Genomic DNA, 24,009 nt, shown 5'->3' on the forward strand with positions numbered 1-24,009 from the left:
CGTGGCTTGTCCCTGGCTGGAACAGGTGTGACTACTGGAAGTTCTTCCTTTCATTCAACCGAAACCTGCTTCCTGGTAATTGCTACTCACTGGTGCCGACTCTCCTGTCGCACTCTTTGCTACGTGAATCATTCACTTATCTGAAAAGAGCTCTCATGCCTCCAGGAGTCATCAATCTTCTGGGTCACATGGGCCTAGCTTCCTGGGTCATTCTTTATAGGGTATTGTCCAGACACTGGGCCATCCTAAGACACTCTCCTCTGGACATGGTCTCACTGATGTTCAATCAGAAGGCCAGATTTTCTGTCATAACAAGTTTGACAAACCCAAGGTTTACCTGTGCTGTGTTTGTGTAATGTGATTCTTAAATTGAAACACTATTAAATGTTTATATTGCAAAGAAGGAAGGTTTCAAATCAACGATCTAAGAAACTAGAAAAAGAAGACTAAATTAACCCCAAAGCAAGTAGTAGGAAAGAAATAACAAAGAGCAGAAATCAGTGAAATATAAAGCAGGAAAACAACAGAGAAAATGCAGTGAAACCACAGCTGTTCCTTTGAAAACAACAACAAATCTATAGCCTAGTAGACTGCCCAATAAAAAAAGAGACAAGACACAAACCACCAATATCAGGCACGAGAGAGGGGATCCCACTGCAGATCCTAATAAGAGAACATTACAAACTTCCGGTCATAAATTCTACAACTTAAATGAAATGGACAAATTCCATGAAAGACAGAAATTACCAGAGCTTACTTAAAAAAACCCCAACATTCTTTTTTTTTTTTTTTTTAAAGATTGGCACCTGAGCTAACATCTGTTGCCAATCTTCTTTTTTTCTTTTTCTTCTTCTTTTTCTCCCCAAGGCCCCCGGTACATAGTTGTATATTCTAGCTGTAGGTCCTTCTGGTTGTGCTGTATGGGACGCCGCCTCAGCGTGGCCTGATGAGTGGTGCTATGTCCACACCCAGGATCTAAACTGGCGACACCCTGGGCTGCCGAAGCAGAGTGTGTGAACTTAACCACTCGGCCACAGGGCTGGCCCCAAACCCCAACATTCTTAGAGAAGCTTCCACTTTTGGGAGATGGAGTAGATGTGCCGTTCCTTATTCCTCCTGCTAAGTACAGCTAAGAACCCAGGACATCACACATAGAGCAAACATAAAACTTGGAAGGTAAACAGAAGGTGGCAGACCAGCCAGGGACCTCAGGTCCTGAAGAACAACTTGGTGATAGTTCCCAGGAATGTCTCAGTCCCTCCTATATTCCAGACTGAGTGCCAGAGAAGCAGGCAATCCTGAAATGCCAACAGGCACAGACAAAAAGAAGTCCCAAGGAAAGGTGGCTCTCTCTGGCCAGAAGACCAGGTAGGGGCTGCCTAGCCGGACACAACATTTTCAGACAATTAACCACCCTGCTGCAGCCAACCCCACAGAAAACATGGTGGCCCCACCTCCACCCTTCCCAGCAAAGGCCCAAGAGGGAGCCTAGACTGATGGTAATTAGGTGTCCCCTCACCCTAGTGTCAGTGGAGGCCACATGGGGAGCAGCAGCAAAGCATCCCTGTCCCACCCTGCCTGCCCTCCCCTCCCTGGGTATCAACAGACGTGGGTGGGGAACCTGCACTCCCAGCCCCGACCCGGCAGTAACAAGTGCCCCGACCCCAACTTGAGAGGTCCAGTGGAAGCTTGCTATAACAGAAGATTTAAATAAGATTCTGAGTTGCATAACATAATGCCCAAGACGTCCCAGTTTCATTTGAAAATCACTTGTCATACTAACAACCAGAAAAATCTCAGCTTGAATGAGAAAAAACAATCATTAGAAGCCAATGCAGAGGAGACACAAATGTTGGAATTATCTGACAAAGACTTTAAGGCAGCCATTGTAAGAATGCTTCAATGAAAACTATGAACATGTCTGAAACACACGAAAAAACAAACTCTCAGCAAAGACAAAGATCTAAAAAGAACCAAATGGAAATTTTACAAATAAAAAATAAAAAACTGGGGAAAACAACTGAATGGAGGTGCTCTACAGCAGAATGGAGGCGAGAAAGTAAAGAATCAGTGAACTTAAAGATAGAAATTACCCAATCTAAATAAATGAAGAGACTGAAAAAAACAAACATGAACACAGCCTTGGGGACCTGTGGGACCATAACAAAAGGTCTAACATTTGTGTCATTGGGGTCCTAGGAGGAGAGAGAGGATGGTGCTGCATAAATAATATCTGAAATAAGAAACAAGGTCAGTAGAATAAATCTAACCAACGAGATGAGAGACTTGTACACTGAAAACCACAAGACACTCATGAAGGAAACTGAAGAAGACACAAATAGATAGAAAGACATTCCATGCTCATGATTGGAAGAGTTAATATTGTTAAAACGTCCATACTACCCAAAGCAATCCACAGATTTAATGCAATCCCCATCAAAATTCCAATGGCATTTTTCACAGAAATAGAACAAAATTTGTATGGAACCAGAAAAGCCACTGAACAGCCAAAGCAATCTTGAGAAAGAAGAACGAAGCTGGAGGCACCATGTTCCCCGATTTCAAACTTCATTAAAAAGCTACAGTAATCAAAACAGTATGATGTTGGCATAGAAACAGACACACAGATCAATGGAACAGAAGAAAGAGCCCAGAAATAAACCCATGCATGTATGGTCAATTACTTTATGACAAAGGAGCCAAGAATATACAATGGGGAAAGGATAGTCTCTTCAATTAATGGTGCTGGGAAAACCAGACAGCCATGTGCAAAGAATGAAATCAGACCACTATCTTACACCGTACACAAAAATTAACAAAAAATGGAATAAAGACTTGAACATAAGACCTGAAACCATAAAATTTCTAGAAGAAAACACAAGTGGTAAAGCTCCTTGACATCAGTCTTGGCAATGATTTTCTGTATTTGACACCAAAAGCAAAGGCAACAAAAGCAAAAATAAACAAGAGGGAGTACATCAAACTAAAAAGCTTCTGCACAGCAAGAGAAACCATCAACAAAATGAAAAGGCAACTTACAGGACAGGAGAAAATATCTGCAAGTTATGTATCTGATAAGGGGTTAATATGTAAAATACACATAGAACTTATACAACTCAATAGCAAAAAACTAAACAATCCAATTAAAAAATGGGCAGAGGACCTGAATAGACATTTTTCTGAAAAAGACATACAAATTGCCAACAGGTACATGAAAAGATGTTCAGCACCACTAATCATCAGGGAAATGCAAATCAAAACCACAATGAGCTACCACCTCACACCTGTTAGAATGGCTGTCAACAAAAAGACAAGAGATAACAAGTAGTGGTGAGGATGTGGAAAAAAGGGAACTCTTGTGCACTGTTGGTGGGAATGTAAATTGGTGCAGCCACTATGGGAAACTGGATGGAGGTTCCTCAAAAAATTAAAAATAGAACTACCATATGATCTAGCTATTCCAATTCTGAGTATTTATCTGAAGAAAACAAATACACTAACTCTTAAAGATATCTGTGCCCCCATGTTCACGCAGCGTTGTTTGCAATAGCCTAGACAAGACTGAGGAAACAATCTAAGTGTCCACCAATGGATGAATGGATAAAGAAATTGTTGCATATATACATAATGGAATAGTATTCAGCCATAAAAAAGAAGGAAATCCTGCCATTTGCAACAACGTGGATGAACCTTGAGATCATTATGTTAAGTAAAATAAGTCAGACAGAGAAAGACAAATACTGTACGATCTCGTTTGTGGAGTCTAAAACAACAACAACAAAAGCTTAAGCTCATAGATACAGATAACAGATTGGTGGTTACTGGTGGGGGGGGAGTACAGGATGACCAAAAGGGGTAAGGATAGTTAAAAAAAAAAAAAAAGACTGTCTGAAAATTCCCCCAATTTGTCAAGATACAAATCTACAGATTGACAAAAGCTGAATGATGCCAAGTCATGTCAATGGAGAAAGATAGTCTTTTCGACAAATGATGTAGGAACAAGTATCCATGTGCAAAAGAATAAAGTGGGGCCCCTTCCTTGCACCACACACAAAAGTTAACTCAAAATAGATCACAGATGTAAGAACTAAAACTATAAAGCCCTCAGAGGAAAATATAGGAGTAAAAACAAAACAAAACAAACAAAAACAATTTTTGTGCTTCAAAAGACAACATCAAGAAAGTGAAAAACCCACAGAATGGGAGAAAATATTTGCAAATCATATATCTGATGAAGGGATTGTATCCAGAAGATATATATAAAGAATTCTTCAAATAAAAAGACAATCCAATTTAAAAATAGGCAAAGGATCTGAAGATTTCTCCAAAGAAGATACACAAATGGCCAATAAACACATGAAAAGATGCTTAACATCATCAGTCATCAGGGAAATGTAAATCAAAACTACAATGAAACACATCCATTTTGATGGCTAGAATAAAAAAAGACAATAACAAGTGTTAGTGAAGAGGTGAAAAAATTAAAATTCTCATCCACTGCTGGTGGGATTGTAAAATGGTACAGCTGCTTGGGAATAGTGTGGCAGCTCCTCAAAAGGTTAACTATAGAGTCACCATGTGACCCAGCAATTCTACTTTTAGGTATAGATCCAAGAGAAATGTGTGTCCACACAAAAACTTGTACATGGAAGTTCAGAGCAGCATTATTTTTAAAAGATTCTATTTCTCCTTCTTCTCCCCAACCCGCCCCCCCCACCCCCCCAGCACACAGTTGTATATATACATACTTTTTAGTTGTGGGTCTTTCTAGTTGTGGCACGTGGGATGCTGCCTCAATATGGCCTGATGAGTGGTGCTAGGTCCACACCCAGGATCCAAACCGGCGAAACTCTGGGCCACCGAAGCAGAGTGCGTGAACTTAATGACTCGGCCACAGGGCTGGCCCCATAGCAGCATTATGTTTAATAGCCAAAAAACAGAAACAATCCAAATGTCCCTCAACTGATAAATGGGTAAATAAAATGATATTTGGCCACGTAATAGAATCCTAAATAGAAGACCTGACATGCTATAATGTGGGTGAACCTTGAAAACATTACACAAAGTGAAAGAGGCCAGTCACAAAGGACCATGTATTATATGATTTGATTAATATGAAATATCCAGAATAGGTAAACCTATAGAGACAGAAAGTAGATCAGCGATTGCTTAGGGCTGGGGAGACTGGGGGGATAGGGCTGTGATAGCTAAAGGATACAGAATTTCTTGAGATGATGAAAATGTTCTAAAATTGACTGCGGTGATAGTAGCACTGTGTGAACACACTAAAAACCAGTGAATTGTAGACTTTAAGTGGGCAAATTGTGTGGTATGTGAATGATAGTCAAGCTGTCAAAAAAAAAAAAAAAAAAAGGGTGAGCAAACCCAAACATAATAAACCCAAAGAAATCCATGTCAAGACACATCATAGTCGAACTTCTGAAAACTGAGGGCAAAGGGAAAAAAATCTTCCCATGAAGAAAACTCTGGGCCCAGAAGTGTTTTACTGGCAAATCCTACCAAACACTTACAGAGGAAATATATCAATTCTACACAAGCTCTTGCAGAAAATAGAAGAGAAGGAAACACTTCCCAACTTATTTTATGAGGCCAGCATTCCCCTGATACCCAAACCAGACAGACATCACAAGAAAACTACAGACTGACATCCTTCATGAACAGACACGAGAATTCCACTTTCAAAAATCAATTAACAGAATTCACCATTAGCAAACCATATGATCACGTCAATAGATACAGAAAACATTTGACAAAAATCAACATCCATTCATGGTACTGTACACAAATTAGGAAGAGAAGGGAGCTTCCTTAGCTTGATAAAGGACCTCTACAAAAACCTACAGATAGCACCATATTTAATAATCAAAGACTGAATGCTTTCTTCCTAAAGTTGGAACAAGGAAAGATGGCCATTCTCACCATTTCAACATTGTGTTGAGGTCCTAGCCAGGGCAATAAGGTAAGAAAAAGAAATACAAGGCTTGGAAAGGAAGAAATAAGACCATCTCTATTTGAGATCTCATGATTGTCTATAAAGAAAACTCCTAAGAATCCTCAAAAAACCTACTAAAGGTGAATTTAGTAAGGTTGTGGGACACAAAAAATAAAACGTACAAAATACAAACATAAATTGTATTTCTATATCCTACTAACAAATAATTGGAAATCAAAATTTAAAAAAGTACCATTTACAATAGTTTCAAAATAATGAAATATTTACGTATAAATCTAACAATCGAGCAGGATCTGTATGCTGAGAACTACAAACTACCTATGAAGGAAATAAAAGAAAATCTAAATATATGGAGAGATTTACTGTCCTCCCAGATTAGAAGACTCAATATTGTCAAGGTTGTGATTCTTCACAAACTAATCTATTGATTTAACACATTCCTAATCAAATACTATTTTTTTGTAAATGAGCAGAGGATATGAACAGACATTTTTCCAAAGAAGATATACAGGGGGCTGGCCCCGTGGCCGAGTGGTTAAGTTCGTGCGCTCCGCTGCAGGCGGCCCAGTGTTTCGCTAGTTCGAATCCTGGGCGCGGACATGGCACTGCTCATCAAACCACGCTGAGGCAGCGTCCCACATGCCACAACTAGAAGGACCCACAACGAAGAATACACAACTATGTACTGGGGGGCTTTGGGGAGAAAAAGGAAAAAATAAAATCTTTAAAAAAAAAAAAAAAAAAAGATATACAGATGACCAATAAACATATGAAAAGATGTTCAACATCACTAATCATCAGGGAAATGCAAATCAGAACTACACTAAGATACTACCTTATGTCTGTTAAAATGGCTATAATCATCACGACCAAAAATAACAAATGTTGGAGATGCTGTGGAGAAAAGGGAACCTTCATACACTGCTGGTAGGAATGCAAACTGGTGCAGCCACTGTGGAAAACAGTATGGAGATTCCTCAAAAAACTAAAAATAGAACTACCATATGACCCAGCTATCCCACTACTGGGTATCTATCCAAACAACTTGAAATCAACAATCCAAAGTAACATATTCGCCCCTATGTTCATTGCAGCACTTTTCACAATAGCCAAGACATGGAAACTATCCAAGTGCCCACTGACTGAGGATTGGATAAAGAAGATGTGGTATATATATACAATGGAATACTACTTGGCTATAAAAAAAGATAAATTCATCCTATTTGCAACAACATAGAAGGACCTGGAGGGAATTATGCTAAGCAAAATAAGCCAAACTGAGAAAGACAAACACCATATGATTTCACTCATATGTGGAATATGAATAAACACATAGACAAAGAAAATAGGTCAGTGGTTACCAGGGGAAGGGGGTTGGGGGGACACAGGGGGTGAAGGGGAGCACTTATGTGGTGATAGTCAAGAAACAATGTACAACTGGGGGCCAGCCCCGTGGCCGAGTGGTTAAGTTTGCGTGCTCTGCTTTGGTGGCCCAGGGTTTCGCCGGTTTGGATCCTGGGCACGGACGTGGCACTGCTCATCAGGCCATGCTGAGGTGGCATCCCACATGCCACAACTAGAAGGACCCACAACTAAAAAATATACAACTATGTACCAGGGGGCTTTGGGGAGAAAGAGGAAAAATAAAGTCTTTTTTTTTTTTTTTTTAAAGATTTTCTTTTTTTCCTTTTTCTCCCCAAAGCCCCCCGGTACATAGTTGTATATTCTTTGTTGTGGGTCCTTCTAGCCATGGCATGTGGGACGCTGCCTCAGCGTGGTTTGATGAGCAGTGCCATGTCCGCGCCCAGGATTCAAACCAACGAAACACTGGGCCGCCTGCAGCGGAGAGCGCGAACTTAACCACTCGGCCATGGGGCCAGCCCTTTAAAGTCTTAAAAAAAAAAAAGAAAAGAAATAATGTACAACTGAAATCTCACATTGATGTAAACTATTATGAACTCAAAAAAAACAAAAAAAGTTAAACAGAGAAAGACCACATGACCCAGCAAATCTACTCCCAGGCGTGTACCTGAGAAAAACGAAAATATATGTCCACACAAAAACTTACACACAAATGTTCACAGCAGTATTATTCACAATTGCCAGAAAGTGGAAACAATCCAAATGTCCATAAAAAAAATACTATTTTTTCTGTGTGCAAACTGACAAGCTGATTCTAAAATTTATATGAAAAAGCAAACAACTTAGAATAGCTAAAACAATTTTGAAAGATAACCAAGTTGGAGGACTCATACAACCCAATTTTATGACTGACAATAAATCTCCAGTATCAAAACAGTGTGATGTTGGCAAAAGGACAGACACACAGATCAATGGAAAAGAACAAAGAATCAGAATAGACCCACATATACATGGACAATTCATTTTCAACAAAGGATAATCCTTTCAATAAATTGTATTGGAACAATTGGACACTGATAAGCAAGAAAAAAACATCAAAACTCAAAATATATCATAGACTTAAATATAAAATTATAAAACTTCTAGTAAGGCGGGGGAAAATCTTTGTGATCTTGGTAAGGCAAAGTTTTCTTATATCCAAAACCAAAAGTATGATCCATAAAAGAGAAAATTCATAAATTGGACTTTATCAAATAAAAAGCTTTTGCTCCATGAAAGATACTGGTAGGAGAATGAAGACAAGCCACAGAGTGGAAGAAAATCTTTGTAAAACACATCTGTGATAAGGGACTTGTATCCAGAATATATAAGAACTCTCAAACAATAAAGCAAACAGCCTCCCCTACCAAATGGGCAAAATACTGATCAAATCCTTTACCAAAGAAGATACAGTGAGGGCTGGTTTGTGTAGGAAAAGGTGTTCAACATCTTCCGTCTTGAGGGAAATGCAGAGTAAACCACAAGAGATACTACAGACTTATCAGAATGGCTAAAATACAAAAATACTGACAATACTTTGAGCTAGCAAGGACGTGGAGCAAGTGGAACTCATTCACTGCAAAATAGTACAGACGTCTTGGAAAATAGTTCAGCAGTTTTTTATAAAGTATAACATACACTTAATATATGATCCACCGTAATTCCACTTCTAGGTATTTACAAAGGAAAAGAAAAACTGATGTACACACCAAAATCTGTATGTGAATGTTTACAGTGGCTTTAATTCTAACTGCCAAAAGCTGAAAAGAATCCAAATTCCCTTTAATGGGGACTGGACAAACTGTGGTACAACCATGCAACCAAGTGCTATGCAGCAACTGAAGGAACAAGCCATGGCCACCCTCAAGAACACAGATGAATGCCAAGTGGGTCATGCTGAAGGGGAGCTGCCTGACTCAAAAGGCCACAGACCGCAGGTCTCCGTTTATTAGACATTCTGGAAAAGGCAAAATCATAGGGTTTTCAAGGGGGTAGGCTTTGAAAAAGAGTCTTTTCTGGAGTAATTAGACTTTCCTATCTTGATGGTTACATGACTATAAGCATTTGTCAAAACTCAGAGAACTACACAGCAAAATAGATGCATTCTACCACATGTAAATTATAATAAAAAAACTAGTAAAGATTTTTTTTTTGAGCAAGATTAGCCCTGAGCTAACATCTGTTGCCAATCCCCCTCTTTTTACTGAGGAAGCCTGGCCCTGAGCTAACATCTGAGCCCATCTTCCTCCACTTTATATGTGGGACACCTAACCACAGCATGGCTTGCCAAGCGGTGCCATGTCCGCACCCGGGATCCGAACTGGCGAAACCGGGGCCGCCGAAGTAGAACGTGCGCCCTTTACTGCTGCTCCACCAGGCCGGCCCCTAATGTTTGATTTAATACTTGTCTCTAGACTTAATCTTGTTGATTGTGCCTCAACATTCTGAACTTGAAGAGTTCTGAATCCGATTCTGATTCCGAAGTGCAACAGCTCTTCTCCTAAGCTCTGCGTCAGCTTTCTCTGTTCTCCACCTGTCACTCATAAAGTGCTGAACCTGTCAGGGCTGCAGGGAGAACTGCGTGCTGCTGCCACCGACCCATTAAGCAGAGCTCTCCAGGAGGCGTGCTGAAATTAGCTAAGAAGACACGGCTACACCACTGTCCATATCATATTTTTCAACCGTGTGCACAAAGATGTAATGAAAGACTTGACCAAGGGCCTGGGTGGCATTCCATGACAGGGAAGGGCTCTCATCTAGGCCGAGAATCTATTCAGATCCTCTTCCAGGGAACAGAATCTATCCTTTTTATTCCTTAAAACAAACATTTAAAAGTCTTTGGTACCTTTCCTATTTCCAAGATCCATAAGAGATTACCAAGTAGGTTCTGCCATCTGAGTAAATTGTCATTTTAAATCTCCTGGGATGGAATTCACGTAAGTTTGGAGACTACTCACGGAAAAGTATTTTTCTTTTTTAAAAAACTATCCTGTGTCTTGGGCTTCCAGTCCCTGTGAATGATCTTTGCTGTACTTTCTCCAGATTGAAGACCATTCTCCTGTTGACATTTCAGCCCCTACTCACAAGGAGTGAGTCCACTGTTCTTGGTCACCTATTTAAAACACAGTTCAATGATGGGTTTTTTAGACCTTTCTTTCCCTTGGCATTTTAAAAAAATTCTTCCTAATACTGTTCTTTGAAAGAAAGCAGATCAAATACTGGCTCTCAAGCCAACTATTCACTCTGCTCAGTTTTCTCTTCTGTACAATGGGATGACACCGCCCTCTGCAGGGTAACGACAGTAGGGACTAAGTTAATGCACACGAAGAGCCTAATTCAGTGTCTGACACATAGCAGGCACTTAATAAACAGTAGTTGTTATCATATTGTGTGTTATATTCATACTTGGTAACATTCCTCGTCTCTTTTTGTGTCTGACCTTTGACATTTTGTGCTCCTCAGCCTTTACTACATACTTACCTTAAAGTTTAAACTTTCCCCTCTTCCTCTCTACTCCTTGCTGGGGCAGCTGCAACTGTTTCTCTGTCCTCCTCTAACTCATTCTGCATGTAGCAACAAATCATGTTTATAAATCAGACCGTATCTTGTCACATCCTTGCTTCGGTTCCTCCAGTGGCCTGCCAGTGCATCTGGAGTAAGAGTCCTTTCCTTGGGGGCCTTGCAGAAGCTGGCCACTGTCTGCTCTCTCTTGCACTAATCAAACTTCAGTTGTGATGGCTTCATCCCCTTCCTTGGACCCAGGGACCCTTTCCCTGCCTTGATCCATTGCTCCCCAACACTTGCCTACTTCACCGTTGATCTCCACTTAAAGGTCAACCCTCAGAGAAACATCTGCTGACTAAGCCCACACCTGGTAGGCCCCCTGCTCCTGCACTGAACTAGAAGTTCCATGAGGGTGGGGAGCTCGCCCTTTCTCTGCCTGGTACCTAGCATGGTGCCTGTAGTGAGAGGCACTCAAATATATGTTATAAGAAAGTTCACATGAGTTGGGGAGACACATCCTCGGATATGGCTGGTGGAGGAAGCAACAGCTGTAACAGTGATACGTATCGGAGTTGGGCAGAAATAGTCACAATGTTCATCACAGCATTATTTCAAACAGTGAAAAATGACTATCCTAAAAGTCTAACGACACGACAATGTATATTTTATGAAAAAACTTATAATGGATATTTCCATTAAAATTAATATTTTAAGAGTACATAATAACATGAGAAAATAATGTGGTAAAAAAGAAATGGATATAAAACCATGTATACTGAACCCCAGTTTCCTAAAAAAGAAAAGCTAGTTGTATGTTTGTGGGTCTAGAAGAAAATATTCTAAAATAACATCACTATCTTAAATAGTGTAATTAAAATCTCTTCACTTTAAAAAAAAGTTTTCTGTGCTGTCCCAATTTTTTATAATAGACATATTTTTATAATCAGAAAACAACAAAGGTTCTAAATAACTAAGAGATGTCATTCTGAGTAAGACTGATGTGAGCATAGAACCCTCAGGAGAAAGTCTGATCAGAAACCTGATCAGAAACTCCTCCGCCACAAAGACCCTGGAGCCTGCCCAGGGCTCGGAGCCCAGGGCCTGGGTTACCTGGTTGTTGACAACCACGTGCACGGTGCCATGAGTCGTGTAGGAAGGGAGGTCGCTCAGGTGGAAGGTCTCATACACGATGCCCTGGCCAGCAAACGCGGCGTCCCCATGCAGAAGGATGGACATGACCTGTAGACACACAAAGGAGACTCCAAATTCAACACGGTCCTGACCACCACGTCCACAAGGTGCTCTGGAGATTAAGTCAGAATATGCTTTTCAAAAATAATGTTTTTTGAGACCATTTCAAACTTAGAAAGAAAGTGGCAGGAGAGCACAAAGACCCCTCAGCCTCCCCAGACTTTCACTTGCTAGCAGCTGGGTATGTCTGCTCCACATCTGCACACTGGTCATCCTGCCGTCTGCTGCAGGGCCGATGCCCACCACCTCTGAACGTGCCACACATGACCCTCCCACCAGGAAAGCAAGGCTGGCTCAGTACCCCATCTACTCCGCTTGCTGTATGTCCTGGGCCTCCCTAGCTCCCATCACCACCCTGATCCTCAGCACACTGAGCCCTCCACACCAGGAAAAGAAGGTCCACAATGTACTTTTCAGGGACAAAATCTAGATTTTAACAGAACTCCACATGTCCTGTTTTGGTGGACGCAGGGATGCTCATGAGCTCAGGTGGATGGTGGACACAGTGTTGGGTTTGCACATGGACCTCCTTAGACGGAGTGCAGCTTTGCCAGGTCCCAGATGGGCACCCTGCTGGGTGGGAAAGTCACTGGGAGACTTTCGTGCTGATGGCCTTCAAGCGTGTTTCTTCCTGCAGAGCCTCTTTGTACGACCTTGGCCTTCTCCATCGGCACACCTCAGGCCTAGTCTCCCCTCTCATAGAGGTAATTCTCTTGATCTTCTGGTGAAGCCGTACTCACGCAGGGTCAAGCTGCATGGCTATTCCTGTGGTTCTCTTGGCATGGTGCTGGCTGTTGCAATTGCCACCCTGCGCTCCTTGCGTCTTACGGAGCCCTAGTGGCCTGATCTGGACCTTGGGAGGAGCAGCTCCATTCATGGCAGGTCACCCTGTGTACTGGGGAGCTGCTTTCCCACACAGATACTCCAAAACCCACATCAGCCCTAAGCCAAATTGGGTCGGGTTCAGTTTTGCACCAGGTTATGGAACACCTCAGCCACAGTTACAGAAATCATGTAGTTTTTCTTAAATGCTGAAGACTACGTAACACATACTCCTGCTCCTTGAATTCTGGATTTAAGAGAAATCAGATAATTGCCTGGGGCTTTTTGGAAGAGTAGCAAGGAGAGTAGGTGTGAAGGACTGGTGGAGTCTGGACCCGGTGCTGAGCATGGGCAGGGGTCGGGTGGCTCCGAGAGAGCTGTGGGCTGGGGGTCTTGAGCAATGGGTTGTCTGCACTGGGCAAGGGCACATGCTCCAGAACAAGTGCCTGGCCACCACCCAGGGCTAACCAGCCTCCCCGGCCTCACATCTCATGACAGGACCAATTGGTCCAATCATTTGAAGCATTTTAAATGTCCTCCACTGCTTCTCTCTAGTGATTTCATTCCTTTTCAGCACATTTCCAGCATTCCAAGTGAGCACTGCTTGAGTGGCTTTTTGTCTGTAATTTATGAATGTGGATGTCACACAAAGTTTTCTGTGCTCTTGTTCCCCTATGCGGCCGCAAATGTTCTGCTAAGGAAAGTGGAGATGCTAGAGGCACTAGTCAGCGATGCTGGTCTCCTCCCTACCCTTATCCAGCCTCTGTGTCACTGGTGGTCTTAGGGGCTGCACAGGAGGCCCTTTTCCATCTACTTGGAGCTTCTGTGGCACTGTGCAGGCCCCCAAGCCCATAGAAGTAACCTCCATGTCCCAACATCCTCCCATGGCCACATTCTTTCTCTATGGTGGGTGTCCATCAACGCAGGAGCCACTTCCTGTTCCCAATGCCACCCCTGGCCCGGACCCCATCACCCCGATGGCAATTTCTCTTCTTCTCATTCTCCAAGCATACTACTAGTAGACTTACAGTATTTGACGTTACAGAACCCAGTGAACATACTTGGTTTCATCTCTAAAAGGTGTGACCCTCTCCAGGGCATCCCCACCCCAGCCTCTTCCCCACTCTGCCCTCCAACCCACCTCTATCTTTGCCTCATCTCTCATCTCCAGAGAACATTCTTTCCATCCTGCCTACCTCAATCCTGCTGTTTCTTCAATTAAATATAACACCTGCCTGCTCTGTCAATGAGGTTTGACTGTCTTTCACTCCACTTCCAACTCCAGTGCACAGTGACATATCCCTCTTCTGAAGCTCTTGACCAGTTCACTTGTGTCCCACTGTGCATGTTCCATTAGCTTCCTTACCTATGACCTTATTTCTAGAAAGAACAAGAGATGCTTGGGAGCAGGTGGTGACACTGACTGGATACTCCCCAGAACACACACGCAGACATTTATAAATACTCGATTTTCTGATTGCTTGGCTCTGAGGTCATCATTAAGTAATAACAATGACACAATTTGTCACAGACCGACTTCTATCTTGAGATTAAACAGGACAAACAGTTAGAATCCATTGAGGATTTCCATACACAACCAGGCTGGCCAACCAATATTCAGCATTCACCACCACACCCCTGGATAATGCTGGCACCAGGGCCACCAGGACCACGAGCTGTGTTCCAGCTATAAATGGTGCCACCCTGGTATCAACGTGACCCTCTCTCCTCACATCTGTCAGTTTTACGATTCCTCTTTCAGGCTTACCCGCACCTTTTCCTGAAGACTCTCTCCTCCAGTTTAGTGAAAATGCCTCTTTGTCTATTATGCTAGTTTGCAAGACTGGCTTCTCGACAGCTATGATGTTGATGAAGGTAAACCACTCCTCACCCAGCTCTGGGGGTCATAACGTGGGAGACAGCCTAGCTGTGAGCAGGAGTACTATACTACTGCTACACTTTCAAAGTCTGTTCAGAGTATTTTGTTAAATTCCAGAAACGTGAGGTCTGAGATGTGCCCAGGGTGGTGAGCCCGCCCTGGACTGTCTGGCCCCTGTGGCCTTACCTTCTTCCCCTCTGTGTCCCCACAGTAAAACTGCTCGGCTTTTGTCTTGCCCATCACCACGGGGTCGGCAGCCTCGAGGTGGGAAGGGTTCGCCACCAGAGACAGGGTGATGTTCCTGTCGGTCACACGGTTGATCCGCCGGTGATACATGCCCAGGTGGTATTTCACGTCCCCAGAACCCTGACAGCACAAACACTGAGTCTTTATCCTGGGTGGGACACGACAGCCCTGTTCTTTGTTACTTCTACTCCGAGAATCCCCATTCCCGAAAGGGTGGGAAAGGTTTGTCCCAGGACATCTCCCACCCAGAGCACAGAGAGACGGTCCTTTGGCCAGAGATGCAGGTCCTTGCCCACAACAGGGAAGACTGTGGGGGTTGCCAGGCCCCTGACCTGGTGGCCAACCTTCTTTTCTCTGAGAGGACGGCCACTGGCCAACTCCTTTGGGAATGGTATGGAAGATCTCAGCCTCTGGTAAGTCTTTCCCAAGAAAAAAGTGGAACCAGGGGGGTCTCGTGTGGGTTGGAGCCATGCTGCAAGTTTCTAAAAGAAATCAGGTGCCTCACCTCGTCAGCTGCCTCCAGTTTTGAATCGAACTGACAGAAAATCTGCTCCAGCTCCTTCCTGATGACGTTCGCAAGCACGTTCAGCCGCCCCCTGGGACACATGGGAGGTGAGCAGGGCCCAAACGTGGCGCCCTAGGCAGCAAGCAAGGCTGTTCCACCTGCTCCTTGCCTCGCAGGACACAGCAGTGCCTCGGGTTGCAGTCGAGAAGAGCTGAGACCACAGCTGATGTGGGACACCCAGCCTCTGCTCGTCCTTGCCCTCTGCAGCCTCCCCCAAGCTGTGGCCTCCTCTCCATGTCACCAAGCAGCCTTCCCTCCACGTTAACCTCCCTCTGCTGTGACCCCTACAAGGGCATTCAGGTTTAATTTTTATAAGACTCAGCACAAGACCAAGACACCTGTGTGAAGCCATTTGTGGCCTTCGGGGTGGCAGTGGCTGCAGATTGAGGGGGATGCTGTGGTGACAGTCATCCTGGGGCAGGGGTGCAACTGTGTGCCAGGCCAGCTCCATTCACTGCTTGCTCAGTGCCCTGCCCCATGCTTTGTGTGCAAGGCTGCCAGGTAGGGCCAGGCAGTTACCTGTGGGGCATCCCCATGATCACGTAGTCCACTCCATTCTCACTTGACTTGTCGATGATGGTCTTCAGAGCAGGGATCAGCACCTCGCAGCCTTCCAGACCAAAGCGCTTCTCGGACGACCACTTCCGCTGCAGGAACTCCTCAAACCTGGATGGGAACCAAGCCACCTTAAAGAACTATGTCTGCAGGGTCAGTGCCACTCACACAGGGCTGCAGCCACACCCTACTCCGGTCGACAGGCCAAGCCACACAGATAGGACCAGCATGTTCCACGCCCCACCCTGAGCACAGCCCCACACCTGGTGGACCGCACGAGCCTGGCCAGCAGGGTCCGCTTCTCCTCATTGGTGAACTGCATGATCCCGGGCGTCTCAAATTTCTGCCGGATCCACTGGCACTGCTCCAGGTCGTTGATGAACATGAACTCCACCCCAATGTGCTGACAGTAGGCCATCTGTTTCACACACACACAGACACACACAACCAAGGGGATGTTCACCCAGAAGGCTAGGGGGGACAGGTGGCCTCCCTTTCAAGCACACCAGAGCTAGCTGTGACCGGGGCAGAGACGGAGCACAGCACCAGGCCTGGGCCAGCTACCTCCTCTTACTCCCAACACTGCCTCCAGGGACTCAGGGTGCACAGCACAACGAGCAGGGAGGACAGGGAGAACCGGTGAACCAAGGCATGAGCCCTTCATGGCAGGAGCACAGATGTGCCAGCTGGGGAATAAGATCAGACTCTGCCCAGCACCGTGAGAAAGGCAGGCCCCATGCTGCCAGGGGATAACATGGCTCAATGGCTACTTAAGAGTCACAGGCTTTTGGGGCCGGCCCCGTGGCCGAGAGGTTAAGTTCACGCTCTCAGCTTTGGCAGCCGAGGGTTTCACCGGTTCGGATCCTGGGTGTGGACACGGCACCTCTCATCAAGCCAGGCTGAGGCGGCGTCCCACACAGCTCAAGCAGAGGCATTCGCAACTAGAGTATATAAGTAATGTACTGGGGGGCTTTGGGGAGAAGAATTAAAAAAAAGAAAACTGGCAATAGTTGTTAGCTCAGGTGCCAATCTTTAAAAAAAAAAAAAAAGTCACAGGCTTTTGATTTTAAACTCTTTTATTTTTGCTGAGGAAGATTAGCCCTGAGCTAACATCTGTGCCAATCTTCCTTTACTTTATATGTGGGTTGCGGCCACAGCATGGCTGATGAATGGTGTAGGTCTGTGCCCAGGATCTGAACCCAGGATGCTGGAGCAGAGCACACTGAACTGAACCACTGTGCCATGGGGCTGGCCCCTCAAATTCCACTTTTAATACCTGACTCCTATTGGGAATGTCAGGTCCTATAGAAGCATGACTGGACATACTACAAAGCAAAGGGTCCTGAACAGAGAAGGCACTTCCCACACCACCACTCTCACCTCACTGCTGGGAAGGAAGCTGTGCATCCTGCAGAAAACCAAGGGCGACCTGGGCAGTGTGCAGGCCAGCTCTGCACAGGCAGGAGCCCAGAGATGGGTGGAGCTTGGTGGGAAAGGAAATGAGAGCAAGAGAGAGAAGAGGAAGGCCAGAGGAGAGCGAAGACTCAGGGTGGACAGCTCTCTGGAAACCCCTCCCTGGGAACATGCCAGGCAGCCTTGTGCAGGGGCCCATGGGCTTCCTGAGCCAAGTGACCAAGGCTCCTCTTCTTCCTCCACCTGCCAGCCATCTTGGAGTCAGAACAAGGGGCCAACAGCAAACCCTGAATCAGCTCTGGAGTTAAAGAAGGAAATGCCCCAGCATGGCAACAGATTTTAGACACCCCGAAAAATGCCTTTAAAGGTCTTCGCAGTAGCCACACTGCAAGCACTCATGAGCGCTGGGTTGTGCTTGGCAGTTCCATCCAGAGCCTCTTTGGTTTTCACACCAGGCATGAAAGCTGGCTGGCACAGCACAAGGTGAGGATGTTCCCGGGATTCCAGTGGTGGGCATGGACCTGATGCCAGGTCCTTGTTGGCTTAATCCCCAGGAGAAATGGGCAGTGAGTTTTAGGGGCTGATTCTTAGCTTCTCCCTTTAGCAGGGCAAATGTTAGGAAGCCGAAAAGTCACACTTGCTTCAAGTTTTCAAAGAGCTGCAAGTTATTCCTTATGTTGTAGGACCAACAAAACGCTTTAAGCTTAGATCCCAGCAGCAATCTAGTGCACGCCCAAATCATATATAAGTGTAAGTAACGCGCCATCATCAGGCAAGTTTACCCAAATATCTGTAAACTGTGAGAATGGAGTGTTCTAAGTTGGGAGAACCAGAATTGGAGGCTCTCTTGGAAAAGCCCTGGACCTGGGGCGCTCTGGGGACAGGAGGTGCTATGGCCGGGACCCCTGGAGCCCAGGTCCAACTGTCTCATACAGTAAGAGCCCTACGCCTGGGCTCCAATGTTGGCATAGCTGAAAGTGAGAGCCAGGGGCTCTCTGCTCCCTTCAAATTCTAGGACTCAAGATTCAGAGACAGGTAACCACGGGGGGCACTCCAGGAAGGAGAGGTGCTGAAGGGTGAACCTAAGAGGAGGAGGGACATCTGTGGCTTGCTGTGGGGACAGTATCCTCCTGGAAGGCTTTGCAATTAGAGAGGAGGGCTTAACTACGAGGGCTGAGCTCCCACTGGCGAGCATCTGCGTGAAGTGAAGGAGACTTGTTTAATGTCTTAGCACAGACCAGTTTAATCACACCACTTTCCAGATAAACAGATAAATCTGAAATAACTGAGTGAATGGCGTGAGACACACAAGCCTCAGGCTATAAGTCTGACAAATGACTTATCTATACGGTGTGATGTTTCTGGGGTCTAGACGATAGCAGAACTCCTACATCAGCACTGTTCAACAGAAATACGGCGTGAGTCACACATGTAATTTCAAGTTTTCTAGTAGAAAGAGATGAAGTAATTCTCATATTGTATTTGATCCAATATATTGACACATTATCTTGTCAATATTTAAAAAGTTATTCAGATACTCAGTACATTTCCAGGGCTCAGCAGTCACATGTGGCTAATGACTACTGTTTGGACAGAGCAGGTCCAGATATTACAGTCAAGGTGGTGAGGCTGGCTGCAAACCAGGGAAAGGTCAATCCCCTCTGCTGACCCTGCCCACCCCTCCCTGATGCCCACTCCCTCAGTGTCTACTCCCTCTTGATGTTGGCACTAGGTCACCAGGTTTCCACACTTTCCTTTCCCCACAAGCCTAGAAGTGATGAAGGAAGGGAGCCCCAAGCTGAGATGCTGACACACAGCTGCTGTGCAGGCGTGTGTGGAGGAGGGCCCTGGCAGGCTAGTGTTGACTAAGTCCAGAGAGGAGGAGGAGAAGAAAGAAAACTCTAGAAGGATATGGGGAATGGAGGGGCAGAGAGGATGAGCAAGCATGCAGACCTATGTCTGGGCCCGGGGTGCCACTGGGCACCCTGGCAGCTAGTCCAAGCTGGGGACCTCACATATCTGAAATAAATTCCCACTGGGATTGGAATGCAGAGAAATGTTTTCTCTTTTGTATGGCTGATTGTAAAAACACGGATTTCAGGGGCTGGCCCTGTTGCCGAGTGGTTAAGTTCGCGCGCTCTGCTTCAGTGGCCCAGGGTTTTGCCAGTTCAAATCCTGGGTGCAGACATGGCACCACTCATCAAGCCAGGCCGAGGCAGCGTCCCACATGCCACAACTAGAAGAACCCACAACTAAAAATACACAACTATGTACCGGGGGGCTTTGGGAGAAAAAGGAAAAATAAAATCTTTAAAAACAAAAAACAAAAAACAACAAAACCATGGATTTCTATCTACAAAATAGCAAGAAAGTTCTCTTCTCTTTCCCCTAAATTTTTAAAAATACAGAACCAAGAAAAAAACAACCTAATCCGTGGGCCTCCTGCCAACACAGGCTTTTAGCAAGCCCACTAAATTTTCCTGGAAACTGAGCTTGCGTTTCTTTACCTCCAGCCGCCGGATGATCTCGCGCAGAGGAAGCGCCGACTCCTGGCCCCCGATGAACGTGGTGGTGGGCAGGTGGAAGACCTTGTCCAGGTCAGACTCATCCAGGCCATAGAACCCTGCAGGGTTAGGAGACACGGGCACAGCCACACGGGGGCCACAGTTTATGGAAAGGGGAAGGGACTCCCCAGGGGAGAGAAAAGAGAAGAGAAAAATCATAAAAACCTTTGATATATATGAGAATAAATAATATTTTACAGCCAGAAACACAAACTTCAGCAACAAATGGAAGCTGAGAATATTACTGGGCATCACAGGTAAGTGAGAATAAAATTCATATTATGTGTATATTAGTCCAGTGCATCAAATATTCATAATTTAGAGAAAAATGTATTTCAAGGTCCCAAAAACACAAACCAATTTGGGTTTGAAAAGGCACTGGGTAAGTAAATCAGAAAGCAAATGAAAAATAGTTAAGGAGGGAATTCAGGTAGAAAATGAGCAGTTGTGTAGAATAAGTCATATACATATTAGATGGTAGTAACATTTGTATGTGGTGAGTGACAGGAAGCTGGGAGACTGAGAAGTGAGGGACAGTCACCAAGAAGCTGAGTGGTCTGCAGGAAAGCTGGTGGGAGCAGGGCCAAGGCTCACACAGCCAAATTCTGAAGGACAGCGCCCTTCTGGAAGTACTCCAAACCACACATTCTAGACCAATGCCCTGGACAGTTCTTGGCAGTCACAGATCTAATTCTCACTCTCCCCAAGCCAGTACTAACACATATTTACCGACTAATCACTAACTAATCGACTAATCATTATCTGACTACTCACTAACATTTCCTGGAATACTGACTATAGGCAAGGTACCTCCTCATCTGAAAGCATATTTCAAATTGATAAAACATGATGGAGGGGCTGGCCCCGTGGCCGAGTGGTTAAGTTCGCGCGCTCCGCTGCAGGCGGCCCAGTGTTTCGTTGGTTCGAATCCTGGGTGCGGACATGGCACTGCTCGTCAGACCACGCTGAGGCAGCGTCCCACATACCACAACTAGAAGAACCCACAGCGAGAAATATACAACTATGTACTGGGGGGCTTTGGGGAGAAAAAGGAAAAAATAAAATCTTTAAAAAAAAAAAAAACTTAAAAAAAAAACAAAAACATGATGGAAAGGCCCTTTCTCAGGCATTATATACTTGTTTCATATCACAGTACAGTCATGAGCCACATAACGACGCTTCGGTCAAAGACGGACCACATATAGGATGGTGGTCCCATAAGATTAGTACCATATAGCCTAGGAGTGTAGTAGGCTGTACCATCTAGGTTTGTTGAAGTACACTCTATGATGTTCACACAATGACGAGACTGCCTGACGATGCATTTCTCAGAACATGTCCCTGTTGTTAAGTGGTGCATGACTGTAAGTATTAAAGGAGAAGAGAGACTTGGAGGAAAACTGTAGGTTAGGCTCCCACATACCCTGAAACAAAATGCCAGCTGGAGACCAGCAAAGGTGGAGTTCAGAATCACTTCACACCAACATCCCAGACACCAGGATGAAAAGTGAAACTGAGGGGCTGGCCCCATTGCCGAGTGGTTAGGTTCATGCTTCAGTGGCCCAGGGTTTCACTGGTTTGGATCCTGGGCGCAGACATGGCACTGCTCATCAGGCCACGCTGAGGTAGCATCCCACACGCCACAACTACAAGGACCCACAACTAAAATATACAACTATGTACCAGGGAGCTTTGGGGAGAAAAAGGAAAAATAAAATCTTTAAAGAAAAAAGTGAAACTCAATGAGCATGGCACAGTCTCCAACACCTGGCTGTGCAAGATCACATACTCTCCTTGTTTCCTGGTCTAATTAAGTGTAAATAAGACATAAGGGCCCAGTACAGGACTCAAGCAGTCGCTTGCAAAGACAACTGTGTTCAGTGCATCTGAATCTCTGGGAGATTTGTAAAAATGCACATTTCCAGGCTCCCACCCTAGAACTGACTCAACCAGTCATGGAGGGCCTGGAATCTCCCTGGGTGTGCCTATTCTGACAGCCTTTATTTATCTAGTGCTTAAGAATACTTTTTTTTTAAGTCTTAAAAGCAAATTCTATGTTTTTCAAGCCATTTTTTGTTTTATTAAAACAAAGGCAGAGGCCAGCCTTGTGGTATGGTGGTTAAGTTCATGCACTCTGCTTAGGCAGCCCAGGGTTCACAGGTTTGGATCCCAGGCACAGACCCACATACCACTCATCAAGCCACACTGTGGCGGTGTCCCACATAAAATAGAGAAGATTGGCAACAGATGTTAGCTCAGAGCCAATCTTCCTCAAGAAAAAAACTAAAAACCAAATGCAAGTGCAACCTGGCTTTGTTTACTTGGGGGCAGTGATGGCAGTAGTGGCTTGGTTAAGCCTACGCATCTGTTTCCTGCTGTTATTCTATCAAGAATGAGAACAGGCCGGGGCTGGCCCCGTGGCCGAGTGGTTAAGTTCGCGCGCTCTGCTGCAGGCGGCCCAGTGTTTTGACGGTTCGAATCCTGGGCGCGGACATGGCACTGCTCGTCAGACCACGCTGAGGCAGCGTCCCACATGCCACAACTAGAGGAACCCACAACGAAGAATACACAACTATGTACCGGGGGGCTTTGGGGAGAAAAAGGAAAAAATAAAGTCTTTAAAAAAAAAAAAAAAAAAAAAAAGATTGTTTAAAAAAAAAAAAAAGAATGAGAACAGGCCACCCCATGGGCCTGGTGAAGCTCATGATCCTGGCCATTCACAGCCTAGCTTACGGTGTTTATGGAGGAAAACCACAATCATCTGGGGGGCATGTTTCCTAATTGATGAAAACATTCAGCAAGGGGGCTCAAGGAACCAGAGTATCCAGAGGGCACACTCTGTTGGGAACATTTGGATCAGGAAGACGACCAGGGAGAGGCGTGCACCAGAGGAGAACCTGAGCTTGCTGCAACCTTTCAGCACGAAGAGCCCTTGGCCTACCCTATGTGAGGTTCTTTGCTTCCTGAACCGATCATCCTGAACTGATCATTTTTGGGCTTTCCTGCTGAACGCCAAAACTGATGGTTCTAGGGCCGGCCTGGTGGCACAGCGGTTAAGTGTGCACACTCTGCTTCGGCAGCCTGTGGTTCGTGGTTCAGATCCGAGGTGTGGACACAGCACAGCTTGACAAGCCATGATAAGGTAGGCATCCCACATATAAATTAGAGGAAGATGGGCATAGATGTTAGCTCAGGGCCAGTCTTCCTCACCAAAAAGAGGAGTATTGGCAGATGTTAGCTCAGGGCTAATCTTCCTCCAAAAAAAAAAAAAAGAAAAAGAAAAAGAAACCCACTGGTCCTGCTTCGGAGTTCTTCAGTCATCTAAGAAATTAAACCTATAGATGCCTGCTTCTGTGAAGGGAGCGTAGACATATTCCTCCCTATTCCCCTACTATGTGCAACTAAAACCCAGGACATCAGATGCAAAACAAATAAGATGACTCCAAAAGGTGGAGAAGAAGGCAGACCCCAGCCTGGAAGGTCCCTGGGTTTCCTTTGGCCCTCCCATATCCCAGGCTTGGAGAGAAGAACCAGCAACCCAGAAACTCCCACAGGTGCAGACAAAACAAGCCCCAACAAAAGCTGCTCTCTCTAAAGATCCAGGAGAGGGGCAGCTTAGCAGGGCAGAAAACTTTTAGACAATAACTGCTCTTTTCCACCCAAACACACAGATCACACTGCAGCCCCAACCACACCCTCACCGGGATGCAACATGCTCTGACCTCCAATCCCCACTCCAAGGTTTCAGAGAAGACCCAAGAGGGAATCCAAACTCTCATCCAGACTATGAGAGGTCATGTGCCAGCCCACTCCCCACTTCAATGTCAGTGGAGAC

At 45.1% G+C, this 24,009-nt stretch overlaps 1 protein-coding gene across 4 annotated transcripts in view; it reads right to left on the minus strand.

Annotated features, from left to right (window-relative positions):
• Window positions 1-24,009, minus strand: part of OGDH (oxoglutarate dehydrogenase) — an 82,429-nt gene that overhangs the window by 14,981 nt on the left and 43,439 nt on the right. For all 4 annotated transcript variants that reach the window (XM_014828270.3, XM_014828272.3, XM_014828273.3 and 1 more), the window contains 6 exons: window positions 20,118-20,233; window positions 16,461-16,615; window positions 16,162-16,308; window positions 15,583-15,673; window positions 15,018-15,197; window positions 11,990-12,118 (listed from right to left, as the gene is read on the minus strand). In XM_014828270.3, the coding sequence (XP_014683756.1) occupies window positions 11,990-12,118; window positions 15,018-15,197; window positions 15,583-15,673; window positions 16,162-16,308; window positions 16,461-16,615; window positions 20,118-20,233 (818 nt within the window). The remainder of the gene's footprint in view (window positions 1-11,989; window positions 12,119-15,017; window positions 15,198-15,582; window positions 15,674-16,161; window positions 16,309-16,460; window positions 16,616-20,117; window positions 20,234-24,009) is intronic.

This window comes from Equus asinus, chromosome 1 (genome assembly GCF_041296235.1).
Source record: "Equus asinus isolate D_3611 breed Donkey chromosome 1, EquAss-T2T_v2, whole genome shotgun sequence".
Taxonomy (NCBI): Eukaryota; Metazoa; Chordata; class Mammalia; order Perissodactyla; family Equidae; genus Equus; species Equus asinus.